The sequence below is a fragment of the Ictalurus furcatus genome, chromosome 6 (assembly GCF_023375685.1).
Source record: "Ictalurus furcatus strain D&B chromosome 6, Billie_1.0, whole genome shotgun sequence".
Classification (NCBI taxonomy): Eukaryota; Metazoa; Chordata; class Actinopteri; order Siluriformes; family Ictaluridae; genus Ictalurus; species Ictalurus furcatus.
Genome location: NC_071260.1, coordinates 23,137,991 through 23,158,946, shown reverse-complemented (window position 1 = coordinate 23,158,946; position 20,956 = coordinate 23,137,991). Strand labels below are relative to the sequence as shown.

General features: G+C 38.1%; 2 protein-coding genes across 2 annotated transcripts; one reads left to right on the top strand and one right to left on the bottom strand.

Annotated features, from left to right (window-relative positions):
• Positions 1 to 44: 44 nt before the first annotated feature.
• Positions 45 to 3,720, top strand: tmem37 (transmembrane protein 37). Its single transcript, XM_053627189.1, has 3 exons — positions 45 to 315; positions 1,204 to 1,255; positions 2,783 to 3,720. The coding sequence occupies exons 1-3, from the start codon at positions 254 to 256 to the stop codon at positions 3,371 to 3,373; spliced, it is 705 nt and encodes a 234-aa protein (XP_053483164.1). The 5' UTR covers positions 45 to 253; the 3' UTR covers positions 3,374 to 3,720.
• A 1,715-nt stretch (positions 3,721 to 5,435) lies between these two features.
• Positions 5,436 to 16,968, bottom strand: LOC128608386 (secretin receptor). Its single transcript, XM_053626048.1, has 13 exons — positions 16,743 to 16,968; positions 15,671 to 15,779; positions 14,234 to 14,329; positions 14,044 to 14,150; positions 12,359 to 12,468; positions 12,130 to 12,262; positions 11,803 to 11,956; positions 10,609 to 10,669; positions 7,614 to 7,683; positions 7,339 to 7,430; positions 7,041 to 7,179; positions 5,957 to 5,998; positions 5,436 to 5,585 (listed from the first exon to the last, which is right to left on the bottom strand). The coding sequence occupies exons 1-13, from the start codon at positions 16,800 to 16,802 to the stop codon at positions 5,436 to 5,438; spliced, it is 1,323 nt and encodes a 440-aa protein (XP_053482023.1). The 5' UTR covers positions 16,803 to 16,968.
• Between the last annotated feature and the right edge of the window lie 3,988 nt (positions 16,969 to 20,956).

The window sequence follows — 20,956 nt, the reverse complement described above, 5'->3', positions numbered from 1 at the left end:
CACATTAATAATTCACTCCAGCTAAACTGACCTGGTTCAGCATTGACCTGCAGGTTAATGGTATCTAATTCATACCAGTCATGTACACGTGCAGTTTGAACATTATCTTCTCTACTGCTTATCCTACACAGGGTCACAGGAAGCCTGGAGCCTATCTCAGGGGACTTAGGGCACAAGGTGGGGGACACCTTGGACAGGGCACCAACCAATCATCGCAGGGCACAATTGCGCACACATTACAGACAATTTAGAGATGTCTTTGGATTGGGGGAGGAAACGAAGAGAACATGCAAACTCAATGCACACAAGGCGGAGGTGCGAGGCAAACTAAGCCAGTGGTTTTCAAAGTGGGGGCCACCTGGGGGGCCTCAACAATTTGGTGTGAAAAATAAATTCTCACTCTCAGACAACCACACACACAATCAGTTCCTAATGTAAAGATGCAAGATGTAATTATTAATTAAAAAAAAGGGGGGATATATTCAGAAGTCTGTATTTTTAATGTGTTTTAAAGACATCTTGCAAAAGGGTGGCCTTGGTCAAATGTTAATGCCATTTGGGGGGCCTTGCCCTGGAAAAGTTTGGGAACCCCTGAACTAAGCCACCATGCCCAGTTTGAACATATCCTGCATTTCATCCTTAATTATGTACCTAATAGCTTTACATTTCATATGTCATGTGGGAATTGGTACTGGGAATAATACCTCTGTATTATTCTGTTAGTTTTCAAAAAAGGACAGTATTCTAAAAGACAGCATAAGTGTCTTTCAGCTGTAGCCATACAGCAGTTGTGTCTTCTTAAGTTACATAATGTGGAGGCGGTCGCGCGCCGGTTTGCGAGGGCGGGGCCGGGAAAAGTGACCGGTAATGGTCTACACCTGTGGTCTGGTCTACAAAACACAATATCGTTAGCAAAATCCCGCACAGGTGTAGATTAGTGATGTGTCCTTCATTTAGAACGAGTCTTTAATATGATTCGGTAAAAACGAGTTGTCTCAGAGAGTGATGCGTTCATTTCGTGCAAATCCACATAGGTTCTGAACAGGAAACAAATTATTAGCTCAAGTCTTCGGGTTCGAGTCGTTCATTCTTCCAGTGACCGCCCCATAGACAATGCACCATGTGGTACCGGAAACGGTGAATGAACGACTCAAACCCGAAGACTCCAGAGGTGAACTAATTATTTCTGTTTCCCGGGAACAGATGTGACAAATGTGACGTGACGAAAGAAAGAACGACTCGGATCGGGAGTGAGGTGAACTAACAGACTGCATAGACTAAAAGCCCAGCTAAGCTATTAATTTATCATTTCTGTTTCTCATAAATCAGCCTTGGTTGCATTAGCCTACAGTTTATTTATTTTTTTTATATAGTTTATTAAGTACTAGGTGTGTTGGGGAATTTAACATGTAACATTATATTATATTCTGCTGAAATGACTCGAAAAAAAGATTCGTTCATTTTGCTGAACGAGATTCAAAGATCCGAGTCAGTAAAATGATACGAACTTCCCATCACTAGTGTAGCTCATTACCACTCACTTCTCCAGGCTCCGCCCACCATTCCACAAACCGGCGTTTGACCACGCCCCCGCCTCCACACATAATAATCATCAATATGTTATTGAGAAATTGCATGTAAGGCAAGGCGAGGTTTTCAGCCTACCTGATTGACAGCGTTATTCTCTCTCTTTCTCCTGCTGCTGAAAAGAGACGTGACCAGAAATTTAACCACATAATGCCTCATAGCTGACTGTGGTTGGAGGATTAATGGTGAACTGCTGATTCTTGTCCGTGTCTGTTAATGTTAGACTGAAATTACACTTAGACTTTCGACCGGTACCACAGGTGTTGTTTGACACCTTCAAGTTGGAAGTTTGGAGTTGATCAGAATGACGCCAATAAGATTTATGGTAAGGATTTATTTAACTTTTTTTGTACATTTTGGGAATTGCTAGTTTGGGTTAAAATTTTTTTTAAAAAAAACAAAAAAAAACCCCAAAGCAATAACAATTCATGTTAAGAATAACATTAGCCTACTTTAAAATTCATAGGAAGATTTCTTTCTAGTGATAAGTGAATTTGGAAACGAATCGGTGGGCGGAAGGAGTCATAAACGAAATAGAGTAATATACAGTAGCCTGTTGTAACATGATTAAATGACTCTGACACTACATAGTGACAGAAGCGTGGCTGTAGAAAGCAAAGAGCATTTTGAACGCAGGGCACAGCCAAAGTGTTATTGTCGCACAAACATGACGCTACAGTATCAATTTATAGTTTACTTTGCTGTATTAAAAAGTTCTGGAAGGATTGGAATGTACAGGTTTGTTAGCTGGAAACCCAAAACCCATTGCAACCTGCACTATCATGCAGTAGATTTACTCTCTGCACGTCATCCTTTTGACCACCAGATGCCACTAGTGTGCACTGTGTTGAAACGCTACACTTGTAAAGTAATAAAATAGTGTCTGGGTGTGTACTTCGTATAGTGACCACTTTATTAGATTCATCTACCTGTCTATTTTTGTTTAGCCATTTATATGAACAATTATCGCCTGTAGCCTAAGTACAGTATAGCGCCCCCCCCCCCCCCCCCCCATCCATCAGTAGTAAAGGACCACCAGTGGGCAGATATTTTTGGCTGGCATGATGCTTTTTTTTTTTGTTTTTTTGATAATGGACAGTTCTGACAGGCTGGCATCTAAGGCTTTTTTTTGTACTATTTTATGAAAACCCCTATCTCCCTTTTTTGTGACTTTACCTAACTACATCACTCACAGGCCTTGGCTCCTGCTGCCCAGGAGAAGTCTCATCCTTTTTTCCTGGAAGTGTTGTGTCGCACTCTTATCATCCTGTGTATGGCTCTCTCCATCGTCCTTTCCTCCATGGCAGTGTGTGATGGATACTGGCTGCTGACCGAGCAGCGCATGTTTGGCCTCTGGTTCTTCTGTGAGGTGGACACAGAGAACTCTGGTGCACCCCCTAACTGCAGCAGGCATATTGGAGAGGAAATAGGCCAGCTCCTGGAGCATGGACTTTGGCTGTGTCGCTGTGTTGCCTCTGTGGCTGTGGTGAGTGCCATCTTTGGCCTGGAGCTGCTGGTATTATCACAGGTCACCGAGGGACAGGCATCTAGGCAGCGGTGGCATCTAGGGGCATGGCTTGTCCTGCTGGCTGCAGTATTGGCTGCTGCAGGGGTCATGATGTTTGTGTTCCTATTATGGGATTATGCTACACCTCTAGCGTTCACACTCACCTTCTGGTGCCAGTTCAATGCAACCTTCCTCTTCTTCCTCAATGGCATGGCAGCATGGCATATTCCGAATATGGCATATTTTCTGCCCTCCAGTGGTGATCTGGGGAAACCGTAGGTATTGGCCATTTTAGACTTATCACTGCTGGCTTATGTACATCATTCACAGAAGAAAAAAACCTCAGTTTATACCATAAAGCTGGATTTATTGATGTTGAATTTGAGTTATACATACAAATTAAATAGTTTATTATTAAACTTATCAATAAAGACGTTTCACAAATTCACAATTTTATATCTTTGTATGTTTAACAAAAATGTCTCATATATTTCACTATTTCACACAATTCACAAAGTCAGACTTTAATATTATTTTATTATTTATATATTGTACTAAACAGCAGGAAAAAAAACCCTACACCATTACTCTATTTAGCAAGTAAAAACAAATAACATGAAGCAACATTATCATTAATATCTTTTTCAGTGCTTTATAATCTGTTTTTTATATATATATATATATATATATATATATATATATAAGTGCATCTAAAAAAATTAGAATATTGTGGAAAAGTAAATTTTTTCCCGTAATTTATTTATTGTAGATACATTACACAAAGTCAAATATTTCAGACCTTTTTTTTTTGTTGTTTTATTCTTGATTATGGCTTACAGCTCATGGAAATCAAAAATCCAGTATCTCAAAATATTAGAATACATAATTTATAATACAGAAATGTCGACCTTCTGAACATTATGTTAATTTATGCACTCAATACTTGGTCGGGGCTTTAGTCCTTTTGTACGAATTACTACATCAATGTGGCGTGGCATGGAGGCAATCAGCCTGTGGCACTGCTGAGGTGTGATGGAAGCAGGTGGCTTTGATAGTGGCCCTCAGCTCGTCTGCATTGTTGGGTCTGGAGTCTCTCATAGATTTTCTATGGGGTTCAGGTCAGGCGAGATGTCTGGCCAATCCTGCACAGTAACACCATGGTCAGCAAACCAGTTACAATAGTTTTGGCACCCCAAATCATCACTGACTGTGGAAACTTCACACTGGAATTCAAGCAACTTGGATTCTGTGCCTCTTCATTCTTCCTCCAGACTCTGGGACCTTGATTTCCAAATGAAATGCAAAATTTACTTTCATCTTCCTCATGATTGTGGTTGTGTACTGAACCAGACAGAGATTAAAGGCTCGGAAAACCTTTGCAGGTGTTTTGCGTTAATTAGCTGATTAGAGCTCTTCTCAGGTCGACATTTCTGTATTATAAATTCTTTATTCTAATATTTTGAGACACTTTGATTTCCATGAACTGTAAGCCGTAATGATCAAGATTAAAACAAAAAATGCTTGTAATATTTCACTTTGTGTAATGAATCTAGAATATATGAAAGTTCCACTTTCAAAAAAAAAACTAACTTTTCCATGATATTCAAATTTTTTGAGATGCACCTGTAGATATACACACATCAAGCTAAATGATATTTAAACTCGAGGATAGTGGTTTGTTTTTTTCCCCGGGAGAAGTGCTTTGAGAAAATTCTCTTTTGTAAACGAGCCCTTAGCTATGAATTAATCATTATAACTGTAGTAAACATTGATGGTGGAACATGATCCAAGATAATTTAATTTAAACAATATATTGTTTGGAGTGTTCAGTTTAGTGGAGACAGTTTTTTAAAATGTTTTAAAACAAAAAAGTTTTTTCTGCAGTTTGCAAAAAACATTGTAAATTTATAGTATCACATAATATAAACCAAGTTTAAGAAAACTGAATAATCCACCATTTATTTAAACTGTGCTGTTGGTAGCTTTAAAGCCATTTTACAGTATCATATAAATATAGCATAAAACATTTTCCTTATATTGCAGTGTTTTAAGTAGACTCGTGAAATGCTTGTACTGCTCAGTCAACTATGATTCTATTAACAGACTGAAAACATTGCAACTGGAACTGTGTGTGTGTGTGTACAGTACATGAGAGAAAACAATCTTCTTTCACCCATATTGAATCTTGCAGTCAGACTACACTAAGACTGTTAATGTTTATCGTTTGAGCTATTTGGACATGTTTGTAATTAGTAAGAGCTAATGTTTTTTTTGCTTTACAGTAGATTGTGTATATAATATTTTATTGAGTTTGACTGTGTTATGGTCTGCTGTAAGTTTGTTAGGATATGTTATTAACTCTGGCTAAGAGAGAGATCTGTGTGAGTGGTATGCCACTTTGGCTAAGGGAACCATGGTGCAACCTGGTGTCACCATGGACACGCTGCTTTAGACGCCACCGTCGCCAGCGCCGCGTAATCTCATGCTGAACCTGCCAAAAGTCAGAGGTTACAATGTATTATGAAGGTGTAAGTAAGAAAAGCAAATGCCAGCAGGGCTCAAAGATGAGCAAAAGCAGCAAAAAAGGTAATATTCCTAAATAGCTTTTTGAGACAACTGAAAAGTATGTATGGAATGGTGTTATGTAATATTTATAGATAATACCTCTAGTGCCATTTGTTACATAGTGAATGTTTTAGTTCTGACTCCAGCATGCATTTTATATATAAAAAAAAATGCTGAGTTAGCTTCTCTAATTTATCCACTTTCTTTTTGCTAGGAAACCTATTTTTTTGCACTATTGCTTTAACCTCCAAATAAAATTCTGTAATGAATGAGTGAACATAAGTCAGAGACACTTACCTCTCCATTCAGGAAGCAGTATAGAAGTGCTACTACGAAGCCCTGCACAACAAAAAGACACACAATCACATACAGTGTCCTTCACTTATATTGGAACCGTTGGTAAATATGAGCAAAGAAGGCTGTGAAAAATTGTCTTTATTGTTTAACATTTTGATCTTTTGTTAAAAAAAAAAAACAATTGCAAACAAAATACAGGTTTATTAAAAAAATATATATAGGATAAATATAGGTGTGCAACAATTATTGGTACCCCTATGTATTCATATGAGAAAATATATTTGAAGTATATTCCCATTGATATTTTACATTTTTCTTAGTACACCTGGGTGACTAGAAACAGGAAATTGTTCAATCATGACTTCCTGTTTCACAGGGGTATAAATATGAGGCCAAACACATAGGCCAAATTCCCTTAGTCATTCATAACAATGGGTAAGACCAAGGAATATAGCTGTGATGTGTGGCAAAAGGTTGTTGAGCTTCACAAAATGGGAAGTGGCTATAAGAAAATAGCACAAGCATTGAAAATGCCCATTACCACCATCAGGGCCATAATTAAGAAATTCCAGTCAACTGGAAATGTTATGAATCAACCTAATCAATAAAAAACAACTCAACGCCAAAGCTGTCAATGGACCTAGTCCTTCTTGTTACACCTTTGTATGCCTGAAGTACCCTTTATATATACTCCCAACAGGAAGGAAGCTCTTGAAAAAAAACTATTTCAGACACTTGAGCTTACTGTAACCTTTCCCCCCCTTGGATTAATTCCAAATTCGAATCAGTTCACCTTCATGGTTACAATGATAATTCCATATACAGTAAATCCTACAAACATTCATTCACTCATTCTTGAGCTATTGTGCTAAAGAGAATCTCGGAAGGACAACCTGAAACCGAAACAGCTGTGGTATAGGAGAAATAAAACACTTTGGGACATGCTGCTATTGGAAAATAACTTCTGGGTAGCGATGTCACTTCATGTCAGGCCGCATTACAGCACCCCGTTGTTGATTATTTTCCAAAAACAGCACACCCAGTCATGTTTTATACCTTTTACATATGAACTGTACTTCATTACCTGTGTGGAGGCCAGGGCGAGCTCGATGGTGTTCCAAATCTGGAAGGTGAGGATGTTGATTCCATCAGGGAAAAATGTGAAGAGGGCATACTGCACACCAAACAGTGACACTAGCAGCAGTGTGGACTTGGCCAGCTTCCTTCATACAATACAGCAGATAAACAGCATCACGAAAGTAGGTTAAACTAAAATACAGAATTGTTCCATCTGTTCTGTGTCTATTCCCTCTTTCCTGTTTGCCTGGAACATTAAATTTTTTATGTGGTGCTCTGGGTTGGCTGTTGCGAGTTTAACTTACTTGTGCTGTTTAAACTCATTTCCAATCATGTCAGGAGCTCTCATCTTGCTTATTATTGTTTGTATGATTCTCAGGAAAAACAGGAGGTTCACCTTATGTGTTATGATGAATGAAAACAAACACACTGGTAAACATTAGCTAATTCAGGAAAGAAATAAAGATGCTATTTATAGATGGTGGTAGTAATAATAATAATAGTATGGTGATACTAGATAAAATGTGACAGGTGAGAGATCTTAGGATTGTGGAAAAATGTGTTTCTGTATTTTGTGTACTGTAATGAACAGGATCACAGGAACTCTCAGAATCCACCAGATCCAGCCTCTGCTTCTTGTCTCCCAACACCTGCACACACGGCACAAAATATCACCAAGATGGCTTCATTTAATTTTTTTTAAACATTTACTCTTTTTTTTTTTTGAGGAATTTATGACTAGAGGAAGTGCAAGTGAAGGATATTTGAATTTACAGCAAATGCCTCTGCTTCTAGTTTATATCATCCATTAGTTCTGACTGCAAAAAGTGTAACACAGAAGATTTTATTGTCACCTCTGGTTTGGCCAAAAATAAAATGCTCCAATTTACAATTCGTACATTTTTACAATTTTCCTATGAATTTTCCTGTGATTACTCAATCAATCAAAATATGTTTGGTGGGTGAGGTTTACTTCTTTAGCTTTGTACCGGAAGTATGAATCTAATATTCCTAACAAATATATCTATCAGTTTAGCATTATGAAAACTGCTTGTCACCAACTCAACTCAAGATTCTTTGTCTTAGTAACATCATATACACAAACAATTTTATACAACCTCAATTCTGAAAAAGTTGGGACAGTATGGAAAATGCAGAAAAACAAAAAAAAAGAGTCATTTGAAAATTCTATTCACCCTGTAGTATATTAAAAACACATTATTAAGACATTATTTGATGTTTTACTTTCTGAATGTAATTTATTTTTTTAAATATACACTCATTTCATTTCACATCATTTCAAATCTGATGACTGCAACACAGTCGACTGTTTACCACTGTGTAACATCAACTTTTCCTTTAATAACACTTGATAAGTGTTTTGGCACCAAAGACACCGGTTGGTTAAGTTTAGTGGAATTTTCCCCCATTCTTCCATTATGCATTTCTTCAACTACACAACTCTACAGGGCCTTCATTGCCTTATTTTGGTTACAGGACTGCAGACAGGCCATGCTAGCACCCGCACTCTCTGCTTATGCAACCATGCGCTTGTAATCCGGGCAGAATGTGGTTTAGCGTTGTCCTGCTCTGGATGGCAGCATATGTTGCACCAAAATGTGTGCATATCTTTCAGCATTAATGGTGCCCTCACAGATGTGCAGGTTACCCATTCCGTGGGCACTGACACACCCCCATACCATGACAGAAGCTCGCTTTTGGACCTGACGCTGATAAAAGCTTCCATGGTCCTTTTCCTCTTTGCCCCGGAGAACACGACAGTTGTTTTGTCCAAAAAATATTTGAAATGTTGACTTGTCAAACCACAAAACACGACTCCACTGTGCTAATATCAATCTCCAATGAGATTGAGCCCAGAGAAGTCAGCGGTGCTTCTGGACAGTGTTGATGTATGGCTTCTGCTTTGCATAGTAAAGCCTTAACTTGCATCTGTGGATGCAGCGGCGAATGGTGTTGACTGACAAAGGTTTACCAAAGTATTCCCGAGCCCATGTGAGGATATCCATTACAGACTCATGACAGTTTTTAAGACAGTGACGACTGAGGGAGCAGAGATCATGCGCATTCAGAAGTGATTTTCGGCCTTGCCCTTTAAGCACAGAGATTTGACCAGAGTCCTAGATTTTTTAAATTATATTGTGCACTGTAGCAGGTGAAATGCCCAAAATCCTACCGATGTGTCTTTGGGGAATGTTGTTCTCAAAGTGTTGATTAGTCGCTGATGCATCTGTTGGCAGATTAGACGGTTGCCTCACCTGTTTCACATCACCTTATTATTTCAACTTGTCACATTGCTATTAGTCCTAAATTGCCCCGTCCCAACTTTTTTGGAACGTGTTTCATGCATAAATTTCAACATAAACGTTTACCTTCAAAAAAAGCTATGAAGTTAATTAGGTAAAACGTTCTTGGTTTAAATACAAGTAAAAGTACATTTACAAATCACTCCTCTTTGTTTTTATTAGCATTTTCCATACTATACCAACTTTATCGGAATTGGGGTTGTAAGACAGCAGATAAGGCCCATGTAAAAAGGAAATTAAATATAATAATTAGATATTCAATATAAACAAGAACTATCCTATATTATCATATAACCGCACACAATGCCTTGTAGCAAAAAAACAAAAAATCTAACTTCAGCCTTTCAGCCAAATCAGTTATTTTGTCCATTTGTATAGAAAAGTCATATAGTGCCTGAAACAAGTATATTTGAGATACCATATAACTCCTCGTAGTTTAATTCCAATGTGTGATGATTTAAACAAGCAGTTTCACAATGCTTAACTGGTAGCTATAAGTTAGTCTCATAGCTCCAGTTCAAAGAAGCAAACATCAAACATGATTTGATTGAACAACCAATTATGGGGTATGTGGAAAATAGCTCAAAATTCACTTTAAAAGTAAAATATGCAGACTGTCCATGCTCTGGTATCTCCAGAACATGACAAGCTATACATTTTGTTTTATTAACTTCAAGAGAGAGAAGAGAGGGGCAGGTGAGAAAATGTTTGCAGCTGCTATAACTTAAGTGATAGCAGGAAATAACTTGTCGTGTGGACGTTCCACAACATTAAGCTTAATGATAAATTTTTAAAATGTATGACATGCCTTTCTTTAATAAATAGTTAGTTGTAATAAATGTTAGCATTGAGAAAATCCTGTGGTATAAGAGGAATAAAACACGTTGCACCATGCTGTTATTACCGGGAAACAATCAACTTCCAGGTGGTGACCTTGCTTTGCTTCATGGTAGGCCATGTCACACCACCCTGTCGTTGATTAATTTCCACAGTATGCAGACTGCAGATATATTTTATCAATCAATGAAATTTCAGGATTATTTAAACCTGGTTTGTAATGCATGACGTGTATATGTATTGCATATCACACAAATGTGGGCAGTGCATTTCTTTACAAACTTAAAATTCAGCCACTGGATATTTCTCCAATGTTCACAAACTGACTGTTGCCATATCTTCTGCAGCATGTATGGAGATTTTTGAAGAGCAAGACATTATATTGTATTGATATTTTGGTCTGTGTGAACGCACCCCTCGTCCTCCTGCAGATATTTGGCGACACTCCACACGATGATGATGAGCATAGGAGTGCCTGAGTGAAAAAGAACAGAGCCGATGCTTAACCCTTCAGTACTGTTCAAGCTTGAACTTCCCACCATTCCAGCGTTCAACAGTGTAATAAAATATCACAGTGAGATGTTGATAATAGTTGTGTGAAAGACAAAGCATTTTTTTTTTGCTATGAAGTGTTTACATAGCTAGGCTTACATAGCTGTATGTGTGTTTGAGAAATATCAATGTGTGTTAGACTGTTTGAGAAAAATGTATAAAAAGAGGTTGTGGAGTCCACTGTGGAATTCATGGTAGGCTTCTTGAAAATGAGCAAAAATGAAAATAACACATGCAATGTATATTAATATGAACATAACCTTAACAGGGCTCTGTATAGTTTTATTTATTTTTAAGATGTATGTTTGTTTGTTTGTTTGTTTTTTTAACAAAACCTAAAATATTTCCCTAGGCAGTACATTTTTACTTCACGTTACTTGATTCAGTGTTATTGGCACCCCTTCAGTTAATATTTGGTGAAGACTCCGATTAAAAGAATAACAGCATTAAGAATCGTATAACAGTGTTGGAGATACTTACACTGACTGCTCTCTTCAATTAAAGGCCAACAATCATCCATCTCTGTTCTGTTCAAAGTTGTCTAGTTTACCACATATTGATTAATGCTAATGGGATTTTACTTGTGTGCAACCTCATATTTGGCAACTTCATATTTGGCCAACAACTGGTGCTGCAGTTTGTAGCATTACTATCCCACTGCTCCAGGGTATGTGGTACGTGTGGTACGAACTTCAGTTACTGTCTGGGCAGAGTTTTGCATGTTCTCCCCATGTTTGTGTGGGGTTCCTCTGGGATCTTCAGGTTCCTCCCACCACCAAAACAAGTTTTAAGGTGGATTAGCTGCTCTAAATTGCCGCTAGACGTGAATGTGTGTACGCAGGTGACCAGCGATGGACTGCCGTCCCATAAAGTGTGTATTCCTACTTTGTGCCTAGTGTTCTCAGGCTAGGCTCTTGATCCAGTGTGACCCTGACCAGCATAAAATGCTCGCTGACAATGAATGAATTAATGTTAGTCCATTCTCTTGAAGAGTGTCAATAATTCTGGTGTAAACTGTATGTTTTGTGTGTGCATGTAAGAGAGAAAGAGACATACCCCAGCCAAAGCTGATGTACCAGTGCAGGCGTTTTCTTGGTGAATGTAGGCACAGGTGGATGAGGCTGTGCAAGTAATGACCCTCCACCAGCAGCCAGCTATAATTAGCCAGTATGCCATAGTTAGAGAAAATCAGTGCGACCTTACAGCCAAGCTGAAAGAAAATGCAAAGCCATATTTTGCACAGTCAGAGAATAACACATTTGTTTATGTAAACAAGTGACAGATTATTTTTTAGCTATAACTATTTAAGTATTGCTTGTGTGTGTGCATGCATAGTTGCTGGATAAGAGTGCCCTGTGTGTGTGTGTGTGTGTGTGTGTATACCGGGTGGGATTCACAGTGGTAATAATCCTGTGAGTTGTGTAATGCTGCATCTCTGATGAAAATGAAAACAGCCCGCAAAATGAAGGACAGAAAGAGCTGCATGTGGATGAAATTCCGAGTGCAGTGGAGCTTTCTGAGAAAAGACAACATTCCATAATGTATTTATATTAATGACAGATTTATTATGTGTATATAAAGGAAACATACACACACACTTACAAGGCTGTACCTGAACACACACAGCAGCATGAAAGCAATGGTGAGGGAGATCACTGAGATGCTGTACCCCACTGTGTACATGATCTTTACCCACATGAAGTACTCATGTGATGCCAGCATCTACAGACAGAAACACACACAGATGGGACTAAGCATATCATAAAATCACAGAATTTTATACAGGTCTACCTATTCATGGATTAATGCAGTATTTTTTATGTAGTTTTGGATCATTTAGACTCCATGCAACAGATATAAACAAAGATTAAACAAAGTTTAGGATTATCTCTGTTGCTGACTGAAGGAATACTTGTGTGTCTATCACATCTGTAACAAAGCATGATTATTATGCCTGTTATTATTAATATTAATTATTAAGAAGACAGTAATTCAGAAATATATTCAGAACCTTCACCATGTAATGCCTAGTACATGAGCACCAGCAGTTTAAAATGCATCCTAATATTCACTGTTAACCAGTGAAGGTTGGCAGGAATTGGTATTGTAGCTGTTTAAGTAAGATTATTATGTTTATGATGTATAAATATTCTAACTGATATAGTTTAACTGAAATTTACATAAGAAGGCGTTTCCCAGTACTTGAACCTCCGCACATAATAAGACCTGTCCAGAAATAGCTGGTTGATTAAATGTGGGAAACATCCACCACACTCCAAAAACAATTTGGATCTCTTCAGTACATGTAACTTCACAGATGTAATGTACTTTATTTCAAAGCCTTTGAAAGCTTATTGGAACCATGACACAAACTAGTGCTTTGGAATAATAAATCGATCAGACTACCCGGACGTGTCTGCAAAAATACTGCAGACTCCGCAATTGGAGTAAAGTGCTCCAACGTTTACTCGTTCCTGACAAGCTCCAGACAAGCTAGAACTCCATGACTAAGGCAAGTAAACAGAGTTGCAGTAGTCTAAACGTGATGACAAATACATGGATGATTCTCTCTATATGATGAAAGGATAAGGCATCATAGCAATATCGACAGCAAGAAACTGAAAACCTATTTCCTCAAAACTCAGTTTTAATAGATGTTTAAGGGCACCTTTTCTGAATTAGATCAAAATGCTTAATTTGACTGACGAGACATGTGAAAGAATGTCTTACCAACATTTTTTTGGTAAAAAATATTTAAGTTCTCTCTAAGGTTTTGTGTTATCTGAGCACCATCAGATCCACACAGCTACACTGGTGACACACAGCTATAAATCTGTCCTCCTGAAAAACTAGCCCCATCTCTGAAAGACTGATTCATACAGTTTAAGTGAGTGTTTTATACATATATATATATATATATATATATATATATATATATATATATATATATATATATGTATGTATGTATGTATGTATGTACAAATATATACACATTTTCCCACCACCTCACACCCACTGTTCCTGGGTTAGGTTCTGGATACACCACTATCCTGACTAGGATATAGCGATTACTGAAGATAAATGAATGGCACTTATTGATGGAATTCAACAGATGCCATTATGTAAGTTTCAAGTAAACAGGTTTTGTGTTCTCAGTACATCTCATAAATGTGTTGAAAATCTAGCCTGTAGTAATCAAACATATTACACCACACATACAATAGATAGAGATTAGGTTGAAAAATGCTGGAGTATTCCTGTAAACCACTATTATGTGTGAGGTTGTGTTAATCATACCATGTTTGAGGGAGGGTGTACTATGCCATTCATGGATCCGCAGGCCAGCATGTATGGTGGGACTGGATCAGACCACCCATTCTCTGTACAATTTCTCCTTACAGTTCCTATTCATGTGAATAAACACATAGCATATCTATAATAACATAGCTGTGTTGAATGACTGGCTCAAAATCACTACCAAACCAACCTTTGACCCTGAGGAACATGGGGCACTGTTTAGAGATCACATCTCCAACCTCTGCATGAGGCCAACAGTTCACATCATCCCATAATCCACTGCAGCCTGCAGGGGTTATATAAGGGGAAATGATGCTAGCATTAGCATTATTTCTCTATGAACATTATGTACACAGAGTGTTTCCCATTTGCCAGATAAACTTTGCTTTTCTATGACATCTAAGTTCATAGGTTAATGACGAGAAATGTTTTTGTCCATAATGTTTACAGAAAATTTAATATCTCCCCATCAGCCAAAAATATCTTACAACCGAGTCTCCAAAACTCCTCTGCAACTCTTCCGTTTACTTTAGTATTTATCCCTAAACATGCACATCATGTACAATAATGTGATAATAGATAATGCGATCTAAATGGTCTCCTCATTCGTAGTAGCTGTAATTGAGTAAGCCAGACAGGAGATACAATCAATCAGAAGAAATCAGGAACTACACACACATGCACACACACACGCACACACACACATGCACATGCACACATACACACAGTATCAATCATGAGAGAGGAGCCATTCAGATGCTGATGAATGTTTTCCTTTTAAAACAGCAGACATTAAGGATTCAGCCTTTCTCTCCAGTGCTATAATGTCTTAGTCTTCTGATGAACGGCAGGAATACATAAGCGTCTTGTTATTGTAAGTGTGTTTCACACAGGTTGATACAAACGTGGAACTCTCTGTCTTAGATGATATATGTGATGATTGAGTATACCAGAGAGAGAGAGAGAGAGAGAGAGAGAGAGAGAGAGAGAGAGAGAGAGACCTGTATTGCATTTTAGTGTTATTTTAATGTCAGTGAACTGACAGATTAGTATTTACAGAGTGTGTGTGTGTGTGTGTGTGTGTGTGTGTGCATGTTCAAGCCTGGTGTTACTGACGGCCCTATTAAGCAATCATACAGGTCTAAAATCAGTCCATGTTCAGCTTCACATAATACAAACCATAATCTAAAAATAACCACTTGGATTCATTAGGTTACAGTGAAAAAAAAACAAAGTAAATATCCTTGGCTAAGGAAGTAAGTGACTTCTTGTTGAGGTTGTGTGTGGGAACTGGTTGAGGTGGAAAAGGCTACATGTTTCATATGATAACAAGCAACACTGCATCATGGTGGTTATTTGTAATATTCACCATCAGATCAATTCACATATTCCAAAGATAAAACCAAAATGTCATGTTTCTCCACTAACCTGTAACATACTCCCATACAGAAGCATGTGAGTATGAAAATGTATTAAGTGTGTGCCCAGGTATGGACGGTAATATCTATAACCCTATGTGGTTTGACCATCCTCTGAATCAAACCTTTTGGTTCCTTTTAGGAGCGACTGAATAGTGAAAAAATAGAGTGGGCATGCACACGTGTGTGTATGAGTGTATATGAATCACCTGTAGAGTTAGTGTGTGTAAAGTTGTCTTGGTGGATGATGTTGTTGCAATTCGTCTCCTCCTGAAACCACAGGTACTCTGGATCACACTCTAAAGGGATGGATTTTACCTGCACACAAAAAACAATCATTTGGGTTAGACTACTATAAACTATAAAATCACCATGGTTTTTAAAATAAACTCATTCCAGAGCGTAAGGTTCCAGCCCTTAAAATATTTTGTACATATTTTCTTGTGGCTGTCTTCTTACATGGCACATATTTTAGATGCCACCATGGTACATACAGTATATACAGCAGGGCTAGTCTTAATTGCAGACATTTATTTAGCACAGATTAAGCATGCCAACTACCATGAAGAGGAAAAATCACAATCAAACTATTAGACAAAAACAGCTATATAGCAAATATAAGATTAATATAAGCTATCTCATTCAGGAAAAAATGCAATGTTGAAGTTAAACACATACTATTAAAACACATACTATTAAAAGTAAATAATAATAATAATAATAATAATAATTATTATTATTATTATTATTATTATTATTATTATTATTTAAATAGTTCAAAAGGAAATTCATTATAAATGTACAAAAAACATACTTCATAATCATGAAACTAAAACAAGTTTGTTGAAGGTGAGTTAGGCTTTCTAGATGTACCTTCATTATCACAAATAACAAAACAGTTGTGTATGCTATGATATTAGAAGTGAAAGAATCAAAATGTTATTCCACATTGTGATATACATTAAATGTGGACTTGCCTCTAAGTTCATTTACCGAGTAAACAGCAAGTCACTGGTCGTTTCAGATTTGTTTTGAGGCATTAGCCACTTGAAGCACATTGAGATGAATTAATTAAAGCATGTAAAGAAGAAAGCAAACTTTTGAAGTTGCTGATAAAGGTTGCTAATAAAATCTGCTGACTACTCAGTTATTGTAATATTTGGCACCATTAAAAGAGCACTGAATTCTTGTTTTGTAATTAAACTGTACAAAACATACAAACATATTTTTTTACTCAATAAACTCAATGGTGGTCAGTAAACGCTGTAATAAATAACTTACGTGTGTACAGAAAGTGAGGAGAGCCGCAACTGCAGCTTTGTGGAACTCCGAGCGCTTCATTGTGCAGGAGGTGAAGTGACGCTCTCTCTCCTGTACCTGCTTCACAGATATTAATCTTCCCTTCTCTTACCAGCACGCATCTCAAAACCCCATATGGACATTTCTAGGCTTGTAACCCACATATCTGTGCGTGAATGACATCACTCCGCGTCCGACAAATCACAGCTTTACACTTCAAGAATTTACTCGATTGGGGGGGGGGGGGGGGGGTTGACAATCCAACTATCCCTTTAAACCGTGCAACATGAAACATGATCACATCCTTACTCGAAGATTCGATCACATCCTGCACTCGGATACGACCTCGACCCCAAGTCCTGTATTATTTGACTAATTGGAGGGTCGTGTTACATAAACAGCGTCATGTGAAAATCATGTAGTCCGAGTCACTTCCCATTTTTTGGTACCTTTCTGAGCCCTCCCTCGTCCCCCTGCCCTAAACGGAAAAAAAAAACTAGTTGGTCACAGTGATTCATATTAGTTTCCGACTTCCCCAAACATCCTTCATCGTTTATGTAACCTTGTAAGACCAGAAAAGCAATCATCCTAAATAAATCTATTATTGCTAACCTTGTGTGCTGTTCTGCAAGGCGGCACAAAAGTAATGATTTTCATTAGGAATTAAATCATCTCTGGGTCTCTAAATGGCTGGTCACTGCTGTTTTCTTATTTTGGGAAAATTAGGTTGTTGTTTTTTATTTTTGTATGTGGTAGAGTGTTTTTATTTAACCCTCAGACATTTGAAGAAGAACAAATGAAGAAGAACATTAGTGTGTTATATTATTAGAAGTATCATCCATTCATTCATTCATTCAATCACCCATCCATCTTCTATGCTGCTAATCCTTCAGGATATCTATCTGAGATACTCCTATCCCAGGGAGCATCAGGCACAAGGCGGGGTACACCCTGGACAATCCATCGCAGGGCACACTCACATACACATTCACACACCCATTCATACACTACGGACAATCTGGACATGCCAATCAGCCTACCATGCATGTCTTTGGACTGGGGGAGGAATTCGGAGTACCTGGACAAAACCCCTGCAGCACAGGGAGAAACTGCGCACACACAGGGCAGTGGCGGGAATGGAACCCCAAACCCTGGTGTTGTGAACATGCTAACCACTAAGCCCCCGTGCGCCCTCATTCAATTATCTATTCATTAATTCATATTCAGTAACCACTTTATTCTTTTCAAGGTTGTGGTGGATCCAGAGCCTGTGCAGAGCACTGAGCACATGGCAGGAGAATTCATGTTGATGCCAGTCCATTGGGGGGCTTCATTGACATGCATATTGACACTTAGGGGAAATTTTTTACCGCAGTCAATTTGCTTACCTGCATGTTTTTGGACACCATAAAACCCAGGGGAAACCCACTCAAACACAGCATGCCAAACGCCACACTCAGGATTGAATCAGGGACCCTGGAGCTGTGAGCCAGCAACACTACCTGCCATGCCACCCACAGTTGTAGAAGAAATATTCAGGTAGTGTATGTTATTAAAAGTAAAAACTAAAAAAATCTAATCAGATGAATACTTTGCATCCCCCTTTCTGAATGTGTTTTAAATGTTCCTTATTAACTGTATTCCCCACCAACTGCTTCATAAAAGCCTTCGGGCTCTTATTCTCCGTGCAACTCTAATTTGTAATATTTTCCCACATTCTTTCTTGACATCTCTGTTCTAGCCTCACAGCTCCAGGTTGAACTCAGGTTACTGTTTGTGTTGGGTTTTGCATAGGGTCTTCATTGGTTTCCTCTGGGTTCTCTGTTTGTTTGTTTTTTGAAGTATTTGTTTTGCTTTTACCCAATTTAGCAATTGCCAATCCTCACCCACTAGCTAGTTCTTCCCTATCACACAACAGCTCCCATATAGTTGGTTTAGATGTTCTGCAGTAGTACACTGGCGTTATCATTTTCACCCATGGTATCTACTCTACTGCAAAGTCATTTCTCCTTCTCTCATTGTTCCCTCTCCCTCTGTAAACAGTAGAGAGGGTAGCAGATAAAGATTATTGCTGTTCTGGCCCCTCCCCGGTAACCAACACAAACACAAGAAGCCGATTGCATACACGCATGTATTACGTATTAGGGGTATGTGAAAGAGAGAAAGATGAGGTGCTCTATCAGATGATCTGTTTATTCATAACCCGCCTGATGTAATTCTGGGTCTGTCATGAAGCTCTGTATAGCTACTGCAGCCTTTGTTTGGATCGAGGACAGGACAGTGATCGAGGATCTGTCTGTATCTCAATCTTATCTTATAGTAGTATTTACTGGTATAGTAAAGCAACTGTGTAAGGCTTACCTCAACATGTATCTCTGCGATTTTACTGTTTTATGGGCCTGATAATAAGTTTTCAACAGAGAAGCATGTGGTGTTTGTGTGTGTGTGTGTGTGTGTACAGAGATGATCAGTAATCATAAGGGAAATGTCATTGCTCTATGAACATGTATCTCTCTTTCTCTACCTCACATGCACTCTCTGATGTATGGCTGTCTTTCTACACTAAAAACTGCACTATTTACAGTTGAAACAACCGTAACACATCTTCCATGTGCCCAAACTGGTTGGTGCCAACATCTGATATCAACACAAGTTTCAGAAAATTTATCAAAGTGCAAGGAAATGTTTACAGATTTAAATCATCCAGTGTTACGACTCTACTCATGCTGGTACAGTACAGTCGTTCCTCATTAACAGCAGCCAAAAGGAAATGAGTCTGAGAACTGTTTTAGCAGACATGCTTTGAAAAAATAAATCCACACACCTTGTTTGCAATAACAAAGGAACAAAATGTCAAACGATATGGCGTCAGTAGCTGGGTAAATGCTTTCATCATTAGGCAGCACTAAGGTGCTTTTTCATATCAGTAAAACAGTTCTCATATCAGTAAAAGACAGCATACCTGAATGTTATCATGTTAAAGTGGTTTTTTGGCAAGGCCCTGCATCAGTGTAGATTCTATAGTGGGATCTATGCTCCATGTGATGGTAAAGCCAACAAGGAATAAAAATAACCCATAACTGCTTCCCCATGGTTATAACAAAGCAACATTTCATTTAACTTATTGTATATGTGTGCCACAGACAGATGATGATATTTTAATCAGGTACAACTAAACAGATGTTAAGTTCAGATTAAAGCCATACAATTTAGAACACAGTCTAAAACGATGACGCAATGCATCTAAGGATCTAAGGATTCGTGTTTGAAGGTTGTGTATGTGTTTGGAGCCAAGTTCAACAGAAATCTGGACGATCTGGTATAAGAAGTGCAGTATATAATCTCTCTCTCTCTCTCTCTCTCTCTCTCTCTCTCTCTCTCTCTCACACACACACACACACACACACACACACACACACTGTTGTAATCTGTTGAAAAGCTAAAATATTATGGAGCTCCCTAAAAGAATATATGTGGGTTGTTATTATATTGCTATTATAGGAAACTAATCAGACAGGGTGGTGTACCTTTAGCCCACCCCCCCCCCCTCCAATTTGATGCCCCACCCAATTACATCATGCCCTAAAGTGTTTTATTCCTTTTATGCCAAAATAATTTGACAGTGATTACAATTTTTTATTTACTATTGAAAAACACCTCACATTTTAACCCATATATTAATTACATTTATGATTGTGCCCTGCGATGGACTGGCACCCTGTCCAGGGTGTACCCCGCCTTGTGCCCGATGCTCCCTGGGATTGGCTCCAGGTTCCCCTGCAACCCTGAAGAAGGAGTAAGCGGTAGAAGATGGATGGATGGATGGATGGATGGATGGATTAATTACATTTAATGATGTGGAATGTAAAAAAAAAAAAAGTTAAGTAACTCACCCCCCACCAAAAATTTTTTTTTTTTTACAAAATCAAAACACATTAATATAAACATGTTATTTATATTACAGCTGGAACTACTGTCAGATCTATGCTGTTGTAGAAAATTAATCACCTTCTGACCAATCAGGTTTGAGAATTAAACAGCAAAGTGTTATTAAAGTATTTAATTATCGCATGTTTGTATGAAATTTGTATGAAACATAAGCTTTTCTTTGATGACCAGATGAGGATGCTCTTTCAGAATAGCTGGTATCCTGCTAAAAACAGTATATATTTAATATTTAGTTAGTATCACATTTT

Excerpts from the sequence above, each read along its gene's own strand:
- tmem37 (XM_053627189.1), top strand. The coding sequence starts at position 254 with ATGTCTTTGGATTGGGGGAGGAAACGAAGAGAACATGCAAACTCAATG. Across the intron at positions 316-1,203 it reads TCAATGCACACAAGGCGGAG|ATGTGACAAATGTGACGTGA; the intron begins GTGCGAGGCAAA and ends TCCCGGGAACAG. Across the intron at positions 1,256-2,782 it reads CGACTCGGATCGGGAGTGAG|GCCTTGGCTCCTGCTGCCCA; the intron begins GTGAACTAACAG and ends CATCACTCACAG.
- LOC128608386 (XM_053626048.1), bottom strand. The coding sequence starts at position 16,802 with ATGAAGCGCTCGGAGTTCCACAAAGCTGCAGTTGCGGCTCTCCTCACT. Across the intron at positions 14,330-15,670 it reads TACACACACTAACTCTACAG|GCTGCAGTGGATTATGGGAT; the intron begins GTGATTCATATA and ends TAACCCCTGCAG. Across the intron at positions 5,999-7,040 it reads TCGCCCTGGCCTCCACACAG|GGCTTCGTAGTAGCACTTCT; the intron begins GTAATGAAGTAC and ends TTTGTTGTGCAG.